Source organism: Bacillus rossius, chromosome 1 (genome assembly GCF_032445375.1).
Source record: "Bacillus rossius redtenbacheri isolate Brsri chromosome 1, Brsri_v3, whole genome shotgun sequence".
NCBI classification, from domain to species: Eukaryota; Metazoa; Arthropoda; class Insecta; order Phasmatodea; family Bacillidae; genus Bacillus; species Bacillus rossius.
Genome location: NC_086330.1, coordinates 247,903,590 through 247,917,435, shown reverse-complemented (window position 1 = coordinate 247,917,435; position 13,846 = coordinate 247,903,590). Strand labels below are relative to the sequence as shown.

General features: G+C 38.1%; 1 protein-coding gene across 2 annotated transcripts in view; it reads right to left on the bottom strand.

Annotated features, from left to right (window-relative positions):
• Positions 1-13,846, bottom strand: part of LOC134527441 (uncharacterized) — an 84,102-nt gene that overhangs the window by 39,324 nt on the left and 30,932 nt on the right. For both annotated transcript variants that reach the window (XM_063360126.1, XM_063360125.1), the window contains exons 6-7: positions 10,783-11,001; positions 3,953-4,135 (exon numbers count right to left, since the gene is read on the bottom strand). In XM_063360126.1, coding sequence (XP_063216196.1) covers positions 3,953-4,135; positions 10,783-11,001 — 402 coding nt within the window. The remainder of the gene's footprint in view (positions 1-3,952; positions 4,136-10,782; positions 11,002-13,846) is intronic.

Here is a 13,846-nt window from a genome sequence, read left to right as displayed (position 1 = left end):
GCCTTTTCGTTGTCGGTGCTTCCAAATGTGCTGCCTTTTCGTTGTTAGTGCTTCCAAATGTGCTGCCTTTTCGATGACGGTGCTTCCAAATGTGCTGCCTTTTCGTTGTCGGTGCTTCCAAATGTGCTGCCTTTTCGATGACGGTGCTTCCAAATGTGCTGCCTTTTCGTTGTCGGTGCTTCCAAATGTGCTGCCTTTTCGTTGTCGGTGCTTTCAAATGTGCTGCCTTTTCGTTGTCGGTGCTTCCAAATGTGCTGCCTTTTCGATGACGGTGCTTCCAAATGTGCTGCCTTTTCGTAGTCGGTGCTTCCAAATGTGCTGCCTTTTCGTTGTCGGTGCTTCCAAATGTGCTGCCTTTTCGTTGTCGGTGCTTCCAAATGTGCTGCCTTTTCGTTGTCGGTGCTTCCAAATGTGCTGCCTTTACGTTGCCGGTGCTTCCAAATGTGCTGCCTTTTCGTTGTCGGTGCTTCCAAATGTGCTGCCTTTTCGTTGTTGGTGCTTCCAAATGTGCTGCCTTTTCGATGACGGTGCTTCCAAATGTGCTGCCTTTTCGTTGTCGGTGCTTCAAAATGTGCTGCCTTTTCGATGACGGTGCTTCCAAATGTGCTGCCTTTTCGTTGTCGGTGCTTCCGAATGTGCTGCCTTTTCGTTGTCGGTGCTTCCAAATGTGCTGCCTTTACGTTGTCGGTGCTTCCAAATGTGCTGCCTTTTCGATGACGGTGCTTCCAAATGTGCTGCCTTTTCGTTGTCGGTGCTTCCAAATGTGCTGCCTTTTCGTTGGTGGTGCTGTCTTTTCGTTGTCAGTGCTTCCCTTTTGTTGATTGCGCGTAGTACAAAATGTAGTGATTGAATATTTACTAATTTAAAACCTCTTGGTGTTACTAAAATATTTTTCAAGGTTACTTGGTCCTTTAGTATGTTTAAAAAATGTCACGTTGGATTAATAGAATATAATTAGATAACGACGAAGTTCATGTGGTCCTGAAATGACTAGCCTATACGTCTGATAATGTCATGACTCGGTCTTATGGACTGAAGACAATTGATCTATATGTGTGGCTTTGTACATGAACGGCTTATATGTTATTCAGATTATTGAAAAATTTGACTTTCATAATAGGCTAATCGGCACTGATTTAATTCGTTGGCCAGGTATATTGACTTGAGTTGTTTTTCGTAGAGCGAATGATTAATAAACTCCGCGAAAGGTAATGGAAAACAGAACCTAACATTTATTTAATAATTAGTTACAACTGTCACTGGTCAAGAATCGAACCGTGGACAGGGATCCATCGATTCGATTTTTAAGTTATAGAGTGATTTTTTTGATGAATTTTGGATTTTTTCCCGCTTTTCTAGCTACATTATTACATGATTTCAAGATGGCGTCCGAATTTCAAGATGGCGGGGGGCACCTCGGTAATAAATGATTACTGCACTGTAGCAGGTTAAAATAAAATTAACCAGATGTAAATGTACTCTATAATATGAGTACACACACAAGATGACGTACTCCAGCAGTTGGTCGCTCCTGGTAGCATGTACTGAACATTAAATGTCGGGTCCATGATGGTCGACAAGGACAAAGTCAAATTTCAAGGTCAAGGTCAAATTTCAAGGTCAAGGTCAAAGTTCAAGGTCAAAGTTCAAGGTCAAGGTCAAATTTCAAGGTCAAGGTCAAAGTTCAAGATCAAGGTCAAATTTCAAGGTCAAGGTCAAATTTCAAGGTCAAGGTCAAATTTCAAGGTCAAGGTCAAATTTCAAGTTCAAATTTCGAGGTCAAGGTCAAAGTTCAAGGTCAAGGTCAAAGTTCAATGTCAAGGACAAAGGTCAAGGTCAATGTTCAATGTCAACAGTTGAGGACAAAAGTATGGTGACCAGATAATTATACTACATGTTATCGGCACACTCTAGCAGACGAAAACAAGATGGTGGTCTCCAGCGGATGAAGACAAGATGGCGGACATGTCGTCATACCAGCTGACGATATATATGTTTTGAAAAAAAGTGCTAGGAGTCAGTCTGCCTGCATCCACCGTTGAGGAAGGAGCCTGTCGCCATTTTTAGTTTTTTTTTGGACTCACCGGGTTTGAACCGAGGATGGTGATCGATATAATCAATCAGAATTCGAATAAGTTAATTTTTTGATGAATTTTGGAATTTTTTTCATTAAAATCGGATAATAATTAAAGATTTTCAAGATGGCGTCCAAATTTTAAGATGGCGGCCGTAACAAAAATTGAAACGGTGACGTCATCATCCAATATGGCGGAAAACACATCGCCGGAATGTTCGAGAACACAATGACGTCATCCAAAATGGCGGATCCAAGATGGCGGATCCAAAATGGCCGCCGTGATCTACTTGTCCCGTTACGTTATGTCCCGTTACGCTTATCCAAGATGGCCGCCGTGATGTCAGAATCCAAGATGGTGGACACCGGTACCGGCACCACATCCTGCATCCTGATCTCGGAGCCCCATTCACATACTACTTTTGGTAGTAGTAGAGAGGGATGCCCGCGGTCTCACGAAGAGCCGCTAGCAGAGGATTGCCCGCGGTCTCACAAAGAGTCGCTAGCAGAGAAGGAGAAGGAGAGAGAAAGATGAGTAAGCCAATAATACCACTATTTACTGTGTTGGTATATATTCTCCCAGATTGGCTGGGAGAGAGGAGAGCTGTCGAGGCTTGTTAGCCCGCATGATATATACATTTCCCTTCTACAATCGTTCATGTTACAATTTTACATATTGTTATCCCTTTGCATATTACAATATTATTTACAAGGCTACGAAACATACTTACACTACACACTTAATAATCTTCATAAATATTTACAATCATAACCTACCTTAACATAACTATAATACAGTGTCTGTTCATATTTTAGAACTGCCATCTGGTGACGAGTGGTGGCACTACAATGGCCATGGCCGGAATGTTGTGCCACGGACAGGACTGTGACCCGGGTTTTTGTTTAAATAAAGAGGAGGGATGACATCACACTTATCCTACATACTTAATACCTATACATACATATCACATTTACATTAGCTTCTACAATTATATTACATATTATTACTACATTTATTATGTCTATTATGGCTCTGGCTGTCCCATGACATTTAGATGATTTCACTTAATACCCATTCTTTGTGACCTGCCATCTATGGACAGTGGGAGCACTACTGTCCTACTTGCTATGCAATGTTTGCATAGAGTATCAGACTGGAATGTCGTTGATGGTTGCTCCGGGATGCGGCCATGTTGTGGTATGCAACGAAGAAGGGGGGGGGGGGGGGGGGGGGTAAATTGGTCATCGGCCTGGAGTGTCGGCCGAGGCTATAATGTTGGATGTGACAATTTAATAAATAAGTACTTATAAGTATTAAATTCTTATAAGAGTGACTTGTGTTTGAAAAAATTATATACCTAATAACACGTACTGTCTATAACTAAATAATTTCTTTGTAACAATGTTGACAGTTTTTTTCTGATTAGACATACCAAACAGATATAGTGGAACCTGAATATTTGCCCCAGTGGGTACCTAGGTGTTAAAGTAGTCTAGGAGCAGCAGGGTCAACAATAAGCTAAGCACTGGAGAAGGCCTGGCCAAACGATCTGTGTACCCTGAGGTCTCTTCACACTGCTGTAACGGCAGTTGGTGCCCGAGGTAATGTCTCTCCTAGCCCCAGGTGTGGTGTTAAGGGTCGCCCAGCCCAGCATACAGCCTTGTGTTAAAGGTTTACAAAAACTTTGAACAGATTTGATGTTGTACAAACTAAAGGCGATAAAAATTGCTGTGCTTCAACCCTAATTATTTGGCAGTTTTGGTAGATTATCTCAAAAATTGTTTAGGTAATATTTAGTAGGTTTGAGATAAATTTATGTGTAACAATGACATTGAGGCTAATGTAGTTCATGATGTAAAAACGATCCAATTACATACCTTTTTTTTTCTCTATACTGCCTGTCTCTGCAGCCATCAGCAAATCATTTCGAACACACTGTTTCTGTTCTTTGTTGTAAAGAAAACCCCAGCGACATATGCACTCAAAGCTCCCTGGAGTGTTGAAGCAGGCTTGTGTCTTTTCATCACATGAGTGTAGATTTCTTATACACTCATTCACATCTAGAAAAAAAATAAGTTTACAATATTCCCATTGTACATGTTGTATATTATCTTTCCCAAAAATTATTTTAACTATACTGAATACTTAATTTATAGCAGGTTATAAATAGGTCATTATATTCTTTATATGTTTTTGATTACTGCCCCTTCATTTCAAGCACCATATAGTGTTTTATGCATCACTGCATATATCAGGCCTTTGTTGACAAAGTTTAACTTACTATAAAATTCTGGTCTTAATTAATGCCTTGGAATTTATAAACACAAGGTGCATACTTTTGTACGGGTTTCATAATGATAAAAAAACAAACATCTAGTTATTTCACTCATATACTTATCAGGTAGAGGAAGAGGGAGGGGTATTTTTGTTTAAACTTCATTTTGAGTGCACAGTATTAGAAGTCTTTCAGAACTTGAAGGTGAGCTCAGTACATGGCATTTGTTGTGGTGCAACAATGAACAAAAACCAAAGTCAGCTGTTGAAACCATCATGGCATCCTCAACACAGTTATGCCCTAATGTGAAGACTCTCCTAATGTTATACCTCACTGTGCCTGTTACAACGTGTACAGGGGAAAGATCTTTCTCGACTCTCAGAAGAATAAAATCGTACCTGCGATCTACTATGGGGCAGGAAAGACTCAATGGTTTAGCTGCACTTCACATTCATAGAGACATTACTGTGGATCACATTCAAGTCGTGGAAAAGTTCGCGAGGAAGCATTCAAGGAGAAAGCAAATTACATTTTTTTTAGCTTCACTTTGTATTATCTTGAAAAACAAATTCGAATTTGCAGCAAAAATCATGTACTGTAGTAAATAATTATGTTAATTCATATTACCACAAAGTATCTTGTCAGGTATTTCTAATGACCATTTTTGTCCTTGTAAAATATGTGTAAATAACATATTATAATACAAAATAAAGTAGCATTGTATTATTTTGTATATAATTTGCTAAACTATGATTTGTGGTGATCAACTTGTACTATTTTAGCTATTTAATTTTCTTATTAAAACTTCATTCTGTGATTTGGCATAGTTTCTCATTACTTTCATAAACCAAGTAAGTTTTCGTAAGCTGTCAAATGCTGAATTGTACTATTTAGATATATTTAGTACCATTTTGATTTAAGCTATTGTAAATTTAATTTTATATATCTTTAAAAATATTTAAATATCTGTCAACTGTATATTGATTACTTAGATTCTAAAATAGCTTAAACAGCACAAATTTGCATCTTAAAAACAAAATTTTCCCGGGGGAGGACCCCCGGACCACCCGCTTTAAAGGTGGGAACAGTGAATAACACACCCCCCACCAACGTGAAACTGTGCCCCCTCCTTTTATGATTTCTAAATTCGCGCCTGGCCTAGTAGCTGTATAAAGGCTAATATGCTATAAATTTGTTTAATAGCTTGAACTCGCTAGGAATAATCGTAAATATGCCATAATGTAGTGAATATTTCTGAAGAAACATAATACCAACACATATACAAAAAAATTATGGTTAAAATTCATTATAAACAAATATTGTTTTGCTATGCAGAAGAAAAAAAAGGGGTTAGAGGTCGTTCTCATTTTGACTTCAAGTATTAAAATTGCAAAGATTGTTTAAACAAAATCTCTTACTGCTTACCTCCATGTTTAAAACTCGTGGAAGGCCATTGTTCAGGTGAAATCTCGGTAATACCAACCCTTAAAGCAAAAATTAAGGTGGCGTGCGAGTAGTATCGGATAGTTCCCAGTAAGTAATTTGTCAGATACTCTTTTCTTTGGTCCGCATAATAATGTTGGTGTGCGAGACGAGAGAGAGATTGAGATAAAGAAAGATAGATTTAGAGAAAGTGAGAGAAAGAGAGGCAGAGAGTGGTGGAGTGAGATAGAGAAGAATATAGATAGAGAGTGATAGAAAAATAAAGTGTGATGGAGAGAGATATAGATAATTAGGTGTACAGAGAGGTATAGAGATATAGTGATACATATAGTGATATATATATAGATCAAGAGAACTATATATATATATGAGATAGATATATAAATAGATAAAAATAAAGGGTTAGAGTTTAGAGATATAGAGAATTATACAGCTTTATTTATATAGAGATAGAGATATGGATATATAGTGATATATATAGATAGGAAGATTGAGAGATATGAAGTGATATGGAGAGATGAATATAAATAGATATAGAGTTACAGTATTACTGCACAAGGGATTTATCCCCTGTTTGGTTTTTGAACCCAGCCCTCTTAGCATAAGCCGTACCGGCCCGGGACCCCCACGGGCGTGGATACGGATACGCCGTATATGCGAAACAGGGGCGGAGTTAGAGATCCAGCTATGTCCAGAGGCTGAGGCTACCCATCTCAGCATAGACACCACCTTCAACCCCCGCTACACTCAGCTAATCAGACAATTGGCTGCGTCCTAAGCTCTTAGACGTTATCAGCATTGCTGGGGCCTACCCAGTTCTCCCACATCTCACTGGGACCCCTCAATCACCCAGTGAACCCGTGGTCCGGCGGAGGCCTATCCAACCTCTGCTAGCTGTCCAGGCTAGTACCCAAGCTGTGTCATCGCTCACCACGTCGACTCCACATAGGGCTAGAGAACCCTTGGAGTCTGCTCCAAGCGATCGAAGCATCACCACCAAGTACGAGTCCTACCCAATCAGAATCCAGGGCCTAGAGGAAACCTAAACGGGGAACCTCTCACTTTCATGGATTCTTCCCGTACTACTACCAACTTAGTGTCTACACGGCATAAGACCGTTCGCCAAGGTAACTAACCGACCGCCACTTTTCAGAGTCACTTCATTGGATGATCTCGTCGCCTCGGACTATCCTCCGACCTGCCGTACCTCGGCCCGACAGGTTACCAGCCGGTTAAGGCCCGGACGTGCCTGGACTCCTCCGGCGGCGACTGCGGAAGCCCTGGCTAGACATGACGCTTAGGTCGTGCGTGGGCTGGAGGGCCTCGTGGTTACCTCGGTACCCCCCCTATCCTCCTACCCGGTGACTTCTGGACTAGGAGGATCGTATCGCACCTAGTCGAGTAGTTTACAGCTCTTCGGTAAGAGCAGTGGTTATACTGCGCGGTCAATATGCTGAAGGGCCATGGTTCAAAACTCGGCAGTAGGTATTTTTTTATTACTTTTTTTGAAGTTTTTGAAGTTTTTGAAGTTATACTTCTTTAGGCGCGTTATGAAAGAATGATGAGAGTGAAATTTTAAGATGCGCGCACATCACTGTAACACAAAATTAACAGGTTGAAGCTGCCCGCTAAACAGCTCATTAAGTCTCGAAAAAAAGCTACCAACAAAATAGAAATAGAACCTCTATTAGTCGCGCATGTTGGCACGCTCGTCGCCTCTAATCACTGTTTTCATATTTATAATATTTATCCACATGTTTCTAGTTTCTACATTCACAACACGTGTTTTAGTTTCATACAAGTGCGAATTATATATGTGCTAATAAATTATATTCAGTAGTGATTTAAATTAAATATTTTGATTAATATTATTTACTATTCGTAAATATTAGTAAAAGAATTGTGCTTATATACTTTTTCAAGTGCTCCAATATAATTGAGGTTAACTATCCGTAGGTATTATTTATTGATATAAATTAAAATATTATTATTTAATATAATTAATACTAAATATTATTAAATTATTAATGTTAAATATTTATTATTGGTCATTTAATACTTACAAAATAAATAAATAAATTTAATAAAACATTTAATAAAAAATTTGTGATAAAAATTAAAATCGAACATTAAATTAAAATATTTATTTTTAATATTTATTAAAAATTAAATAAATAATAAATATTTATAAAAATAAATGAACAAATTTAATGAAAACATTTTGATAAAAATGAAAAGTGAATATTAAATTAAGAAAATAAATATTTAAAAAATGAATAAACTTAATTTAAATTTTTGAATTTATTATTAGATTTATTTATTTTATAATAAAATATTAAATAATCAATACTAAGTATTAAAAAAAAAGAATCGTATAATATTTAGTAAAAATTATGTCATATATACTATGCCCGGCAGATATCTTGGCGTGTGAGCTCCCTAGTCCTGTCTGGAGGGGAGGGGAGGGCGAAGAGAAAGCGATACCCTATTGTCAAGGTCAGCGGCCAGGTTTGTACTAGCAGAACAGAATACATTCAGCGCGTGACTTCCTACACTACGTAAGTCTGTATCCACGTCCGTGGGGGCCCCAGGGCGGTAAGGCCTTTTGGCTAAGAGCGCTGAGTTACCAAACCAAAAGTGAGAAATCCTATGAATTGTACTTGTATTACATAAGTGTAACATTGTGTAAATTGCAGTGGTTGTGCTCGAATATTTGTACTCATCTGTCAGGAAAAGTAACAAACTATTATCTAAACCTGCAACGTTTTACTTTGTCCCATTAAATATACTTACGGTGTCTGCTAATTATTATGCTAACCAAAATTAATTGAAATGTTAACTCAGTAACTAGCGAAAACCATACACGATTTATTTTGGAAAACTAGGTCACTTAGTAAGTAAAATAAATTTAAAACTATGCTTCTCAATTCATTGTGTTCTCAAAGTTAATTAAAACAAAAGTCTTACAAGAAAAAGCAAACGACCAAAACATTACGCAATTGTAGCTCTCCGCGCGAAAGCTATTTCACAGGTGATGACGCAGGAGCCAGTCTAGCCCTTATCGTTCCGGTTTCCGTACCTAAAACGTTCAATTTAGCGCTGGATGTACATTTAAGTAAACATGGAGCTTGTTATGTTATACTTGCTGCTTTAACTTCATGTCAGTCGTTTAGGAAACACCTGGCTACCAACGTTAATGGCATTTAAAAAATTCTTGTGTATGTATGGCTTTATATTTTAATGCACCTATTTTCGATTATTTGTTATAAATGTAAATGCAATTTGCATTGTACTTCCACTTTAGAATGCATATTATAACCTTCAAAACCTCATATATATTATATGATTTGTTTAATGTAAGTATGAAGTTCTCTTTCCATGATAATTGATTGTATTAGGTGACGAAAAACAAAATTAAGTTAAAATTAATTTCTATTATTACTATTCTTATTATTTTCTCTAGGTACTCCCGTTTTCCCCGTTCTGTCATTTCGTCAACGCTTCATACTCATCATTTCTCCACAATAGGCTATCAAGACCTTACTTGTTAATAGCCGCCCAACTCACACACACCCTAACTGCCCAAATATTTTACTCCACTATACACTACGTAACAGTAACGTAGTAAAGATATATTTCCATTGTTTATTAAATACTTAAAATATCTGGGTTTTTTCCTGGCGTAGTCTGTGGGTCATGTGGTTGTTCTTTGCTGACTTTACGAATCCTGACTATAGACCGTTCACTCACACCCGTGTACTTCGCTGCTCTTGCCGTCTGTCTCTGTAAAGGCTCGAGAAGACATTTACTTTTCGCTTCTTCATCACAAAACTGCATCACGGTTTTTATTATTTCCCGCTCTCCGCTATGTATCACTTTACCGCGCCTCTGCGAGCTGCCACCTCCGCCTTCCATTTTCGGGTATACACTGAAGGGCGATATTTTCCTAACAGCCACTACACGGCTCTCGGCTACGTGTCGCCTGCTTACCCCCTCTTCTTTCTTCGGTCCCGCTGTCCCCGCACCCCCGCGCTGAGACACGCCAAGATAACTGCCGGCCACAGTATTTATTATTCTCTAAATTATATTATATAATTTTTCAAATTTAAAATGAACTTTGTTGACTGTGTTGACTATCTTTTTCCAGCCCTTTTATTATTTTATTGTAATTAATTATTAACATGCAATTAAAAACTATTTTTTAATGATGCCAAAGAAGTATAACTTCTCACGCGCGTACATAAGTACACGCACCCATTTTTTTAAAAATATTTTCCTAATCATGGGCGATTAATAACACAAAAAAAGTGTGCATAGAGTCTACGCGTAATATAAGTGAAACTTATTGCTTATTTTATTATTAGGTTTATGAAATATAAGTCTCTTTGGCTAAGGTCGCAGATAAAAAATGCAAGTATGCGAGTGCTAAATTATGCTATTGTGCAAATATGCAAGTTTTCAAGAGTGCCAATATGCAAGTGTGCAAGTATTTAAATGTGTAAGTATGTAATTGTGCAAGCATGAAAGTGTGCAAGCATGCAAGTGTACAAGCATGCAAGTATGCAAGTGTACATGTATATAATTGTGCAGTGTGAAAGTGTGCTGAGTCATTTTTACTTTTCCCCTGATGACACCTTCTTTCCCGGATCCCCCACCACGTACATAACTATTGCCCTCAAGCGATCGGAATTTCCATCGTAATTGTAGCCCTTTAAGCAATGAAGTTTCACTTAAAAAAAATCAGATGAAATAACTATAGGTGTAAGACATGATTTTAATTTATTTGGATAACTTTCAGAAAGCAATGATAAATGCAAGTATAGTTGAACCGTGTGACGGTGTCTAACAGCGGATGATGCTTGCCGCCTCGCAGTCGCGCACAGAGAGTTGCGGCGACGGCGGGCTGGGTGTGCTGGGGTGTGCTGGGGTGTGCCGGGGTGTGCCGGGGTGTGCCGGGGTGTGCTGGGGACCCGGGAGCACGCCACTCACCGACGCACAGGCCGAAGCGGGAGCTCCACTCGAAGCCCGGCCGCAGGCAGGAGCAGCTCACGTTCCACATGCCCCGGATGATGGAGACGAGGTCTGTGTTGCGGCTGCGCTGCACGGAGCAGACCCTCGACTCTGGAGGCGCGTCGCTGTAGCAGGGGTTGTCCTCGCGCGCCCAGCACGAGGCCAGCGTGTCGTAGTGGCGGTCCGGGCAGCAGGGGTCTGCGGACACCCGTGTGCCCTTACTCGTGTCCACTGTCACCCAGCTGATAACAACGATATGCCTGTTTCTTGCACGATGATGATGTGAAAACTTTCAGAATGAATCGGAACTTTAATAACTAGTTTGAAGCACTCAACATCAATTGAGAGACATTTTTTTGAGCAGAGTGGATTCTTTAAGAATAGCAAGCAGCACCCTACGCGTAATAACACTTTTGATCATGTGATTTTATGATCGATGATAGTATGATGGTATTTTATCCTAAATCCTAAATAAAAAGTTTGAATGGACATAATTTTTTATAACTTTAGTTGTTTAGTACTTGGGTCAGTCAAATCAATCGCGGCCATGCCTGCGAACTCCATCCACAGCCATGATTCCTGCATGAATATGCCTGAATGACTACATACACATGAGGCTCTGCCTTGAAAGGAAGGGAAGGCCAGGAAAAATAGTACATGGCCAGCACTTTACCATTAAGAAGCTATACTTATCTATATATATAAAAGAAAGTCGTGTTACACTATTTATAACTCAAGAACGGCTGAACCGATTTGGCTGAAAATTGGTAGGGAGGTATCTTAGAACCAAGAGACGGACATAGGATACGTTTTATCCTGTTCCCCGGGAAAAAATAGTTTTAAAAAACTAAAAAACACGCTATATATAGAAAACCAAACTAAAAAATAGAAAATCAAGAAAGTATATTGTTCACAATAATCATAACCCACTCTCACTTTTCATTTAATTAAATGTCACTTTTCATTTAATTAAATGTCACAATATTTAGTAGACTTTGTTTATATCGCGCCAAAGACAAACTGAAAGAAAAGAGTTTGCACATGAGCGAAATGGTTTTCTTTACAATGTGCGAACTTTTCTTCCAGTTTGTCTTTGGCGCGATATAAACAAAGCCTACTAAATATTGTGAAATTATATGAAATGACGAAAATCTTATTTTGAAAATTTAATAATGGAATAATCTTATCAAATTAGTGTATTTTCATCGGTCCTCTATAAATCTACAAAGTTTGAATGAAATCTGGCCGTTTAAAGTGGGTCAAAATCGCACCCAAAGGAGTCGGTTACAAACATACAAACAAACATACAGGTAAAGCTAATAAGTATAAAGCGTGTAAAAATAGTTGTATAACAAAACGCAACTGAAAGCAAAATGAAAAATTTATCAGTCAAAACATCAGTCTAGCCGTTCATTTGTTAAAAATAGTATAGCAAAAAACGCAATTGACATGGAATAACAAAACACAACTGACAGCTAAACGTAATGTTGTCTATGGTTAAGTATGGATGAAAATTTGACAATTAACAAAACACAACTGACAGCTCAACGTAATGTTGTCTATGGTTAAGTATGGATGAAAATTTGACAATTAACAAAACACAACTGACAGCTCAACGTAATGTTGTCTATGGTTAAGTATGGTTGAAAATTTGACAATGTAAAATTTTAAAGTTAACCGGTTGATGTGTTTTTTTCGAGTTTCTATTGGCTTATCGTGCCGATATTATCATTAACAATACCATGCCACGACCAAGATGATCAAATCTTTCCCGACAAGGCCGTAATGCAACTAGGATTCGAAACATTGCGAATGAAAGGACTAAGGAAGAACAATAAATTGCACGTGGAGAGCGCCGCGTTAGTATGGCTCGACTTCGTGCTTCTCAATCACAAGAGCAAAGCGAGGCAGCCCGTGAAACGGCTCGGTTGGCAATGCGAAATCGTCGAGCAAACCTCAGAGATCAACAACTAGATAATTTTCGACGCACAAGAAGAAATTTATCAAGTACTGATTTGAATCGAGCAAGGTTTCGATACAATTGCAGCACTGATTACTGCCTGCATACTAGCGTTCGCATTGGGCCAATGGACGTTGTTTGCGAGTTTTGTGGCGCATTGAAGTTTTCCGGAGAAACGCCAGGATTGTGCTGCCTTAGTAGGAAAGTGAAATTGCCATTATTGACTCCGCCACCTGAGCCATTGCATTCATTGCTTCGTGGCGAAACACCCGAATCACATTTTCTAGCAAACACTCAAAAATACAATAGTTGTTTCCAAATGACCTCATTTGGGCAGACATTATCGAAGAACGAGGATTTAATCCGACATTCAGGGTATTTTTTTATTTATTTTTGTACTTACATACAATACAGTAGAAGAATTATATATATACTTATTCTTATGTATTACTATCTTTTACCCGCGGCTTCGCTCGCGTTATGTCCTTAAGTATCAAAGATCATTTCAAAGAAAATAAAATATGGTAATTTTTTTATTTTATTTCGTGACTGGAATAATCAGTGTTTCAAAATTCTAACATCCAATTTAGCTTAAAAAACTGAACGTGCTTTATTGAAATACCTATGCTTCACTATTACAAAAACAAAATCATTTTTAATCCTAACATTTTAAAAAGTTCAGAAAAGTTGAGTATTAGATCCACATCATTTTCACTAAATTACAAAATTCTCTTGAAAGTAAAATGTAACCTTCAGCATCAATATACAAACAACAATCACCGAAGAAAATTGACACCTAACCTCAAAAATTTAAAAAGTTTAAGTATTGCTTGGAGGTGACAGAAAAATAAAATTGAATAGTAAATTGACCGCCGGTATTATATTATTAAATTAGCGAATTATTTAATTTACTTATTGAAACACCAGATGGCGTTAAATGTGATTCAAATTACTCAAACTCGCAGTCAGACGATCATACATACAAATATCAATTTTTTTGGAAAAAAAAATATTTTTTTCCCAATAAAAAATATCCTATGTAACTTCTTATACCTCCAAGAAAATGTGAACAAAGTTTCATGA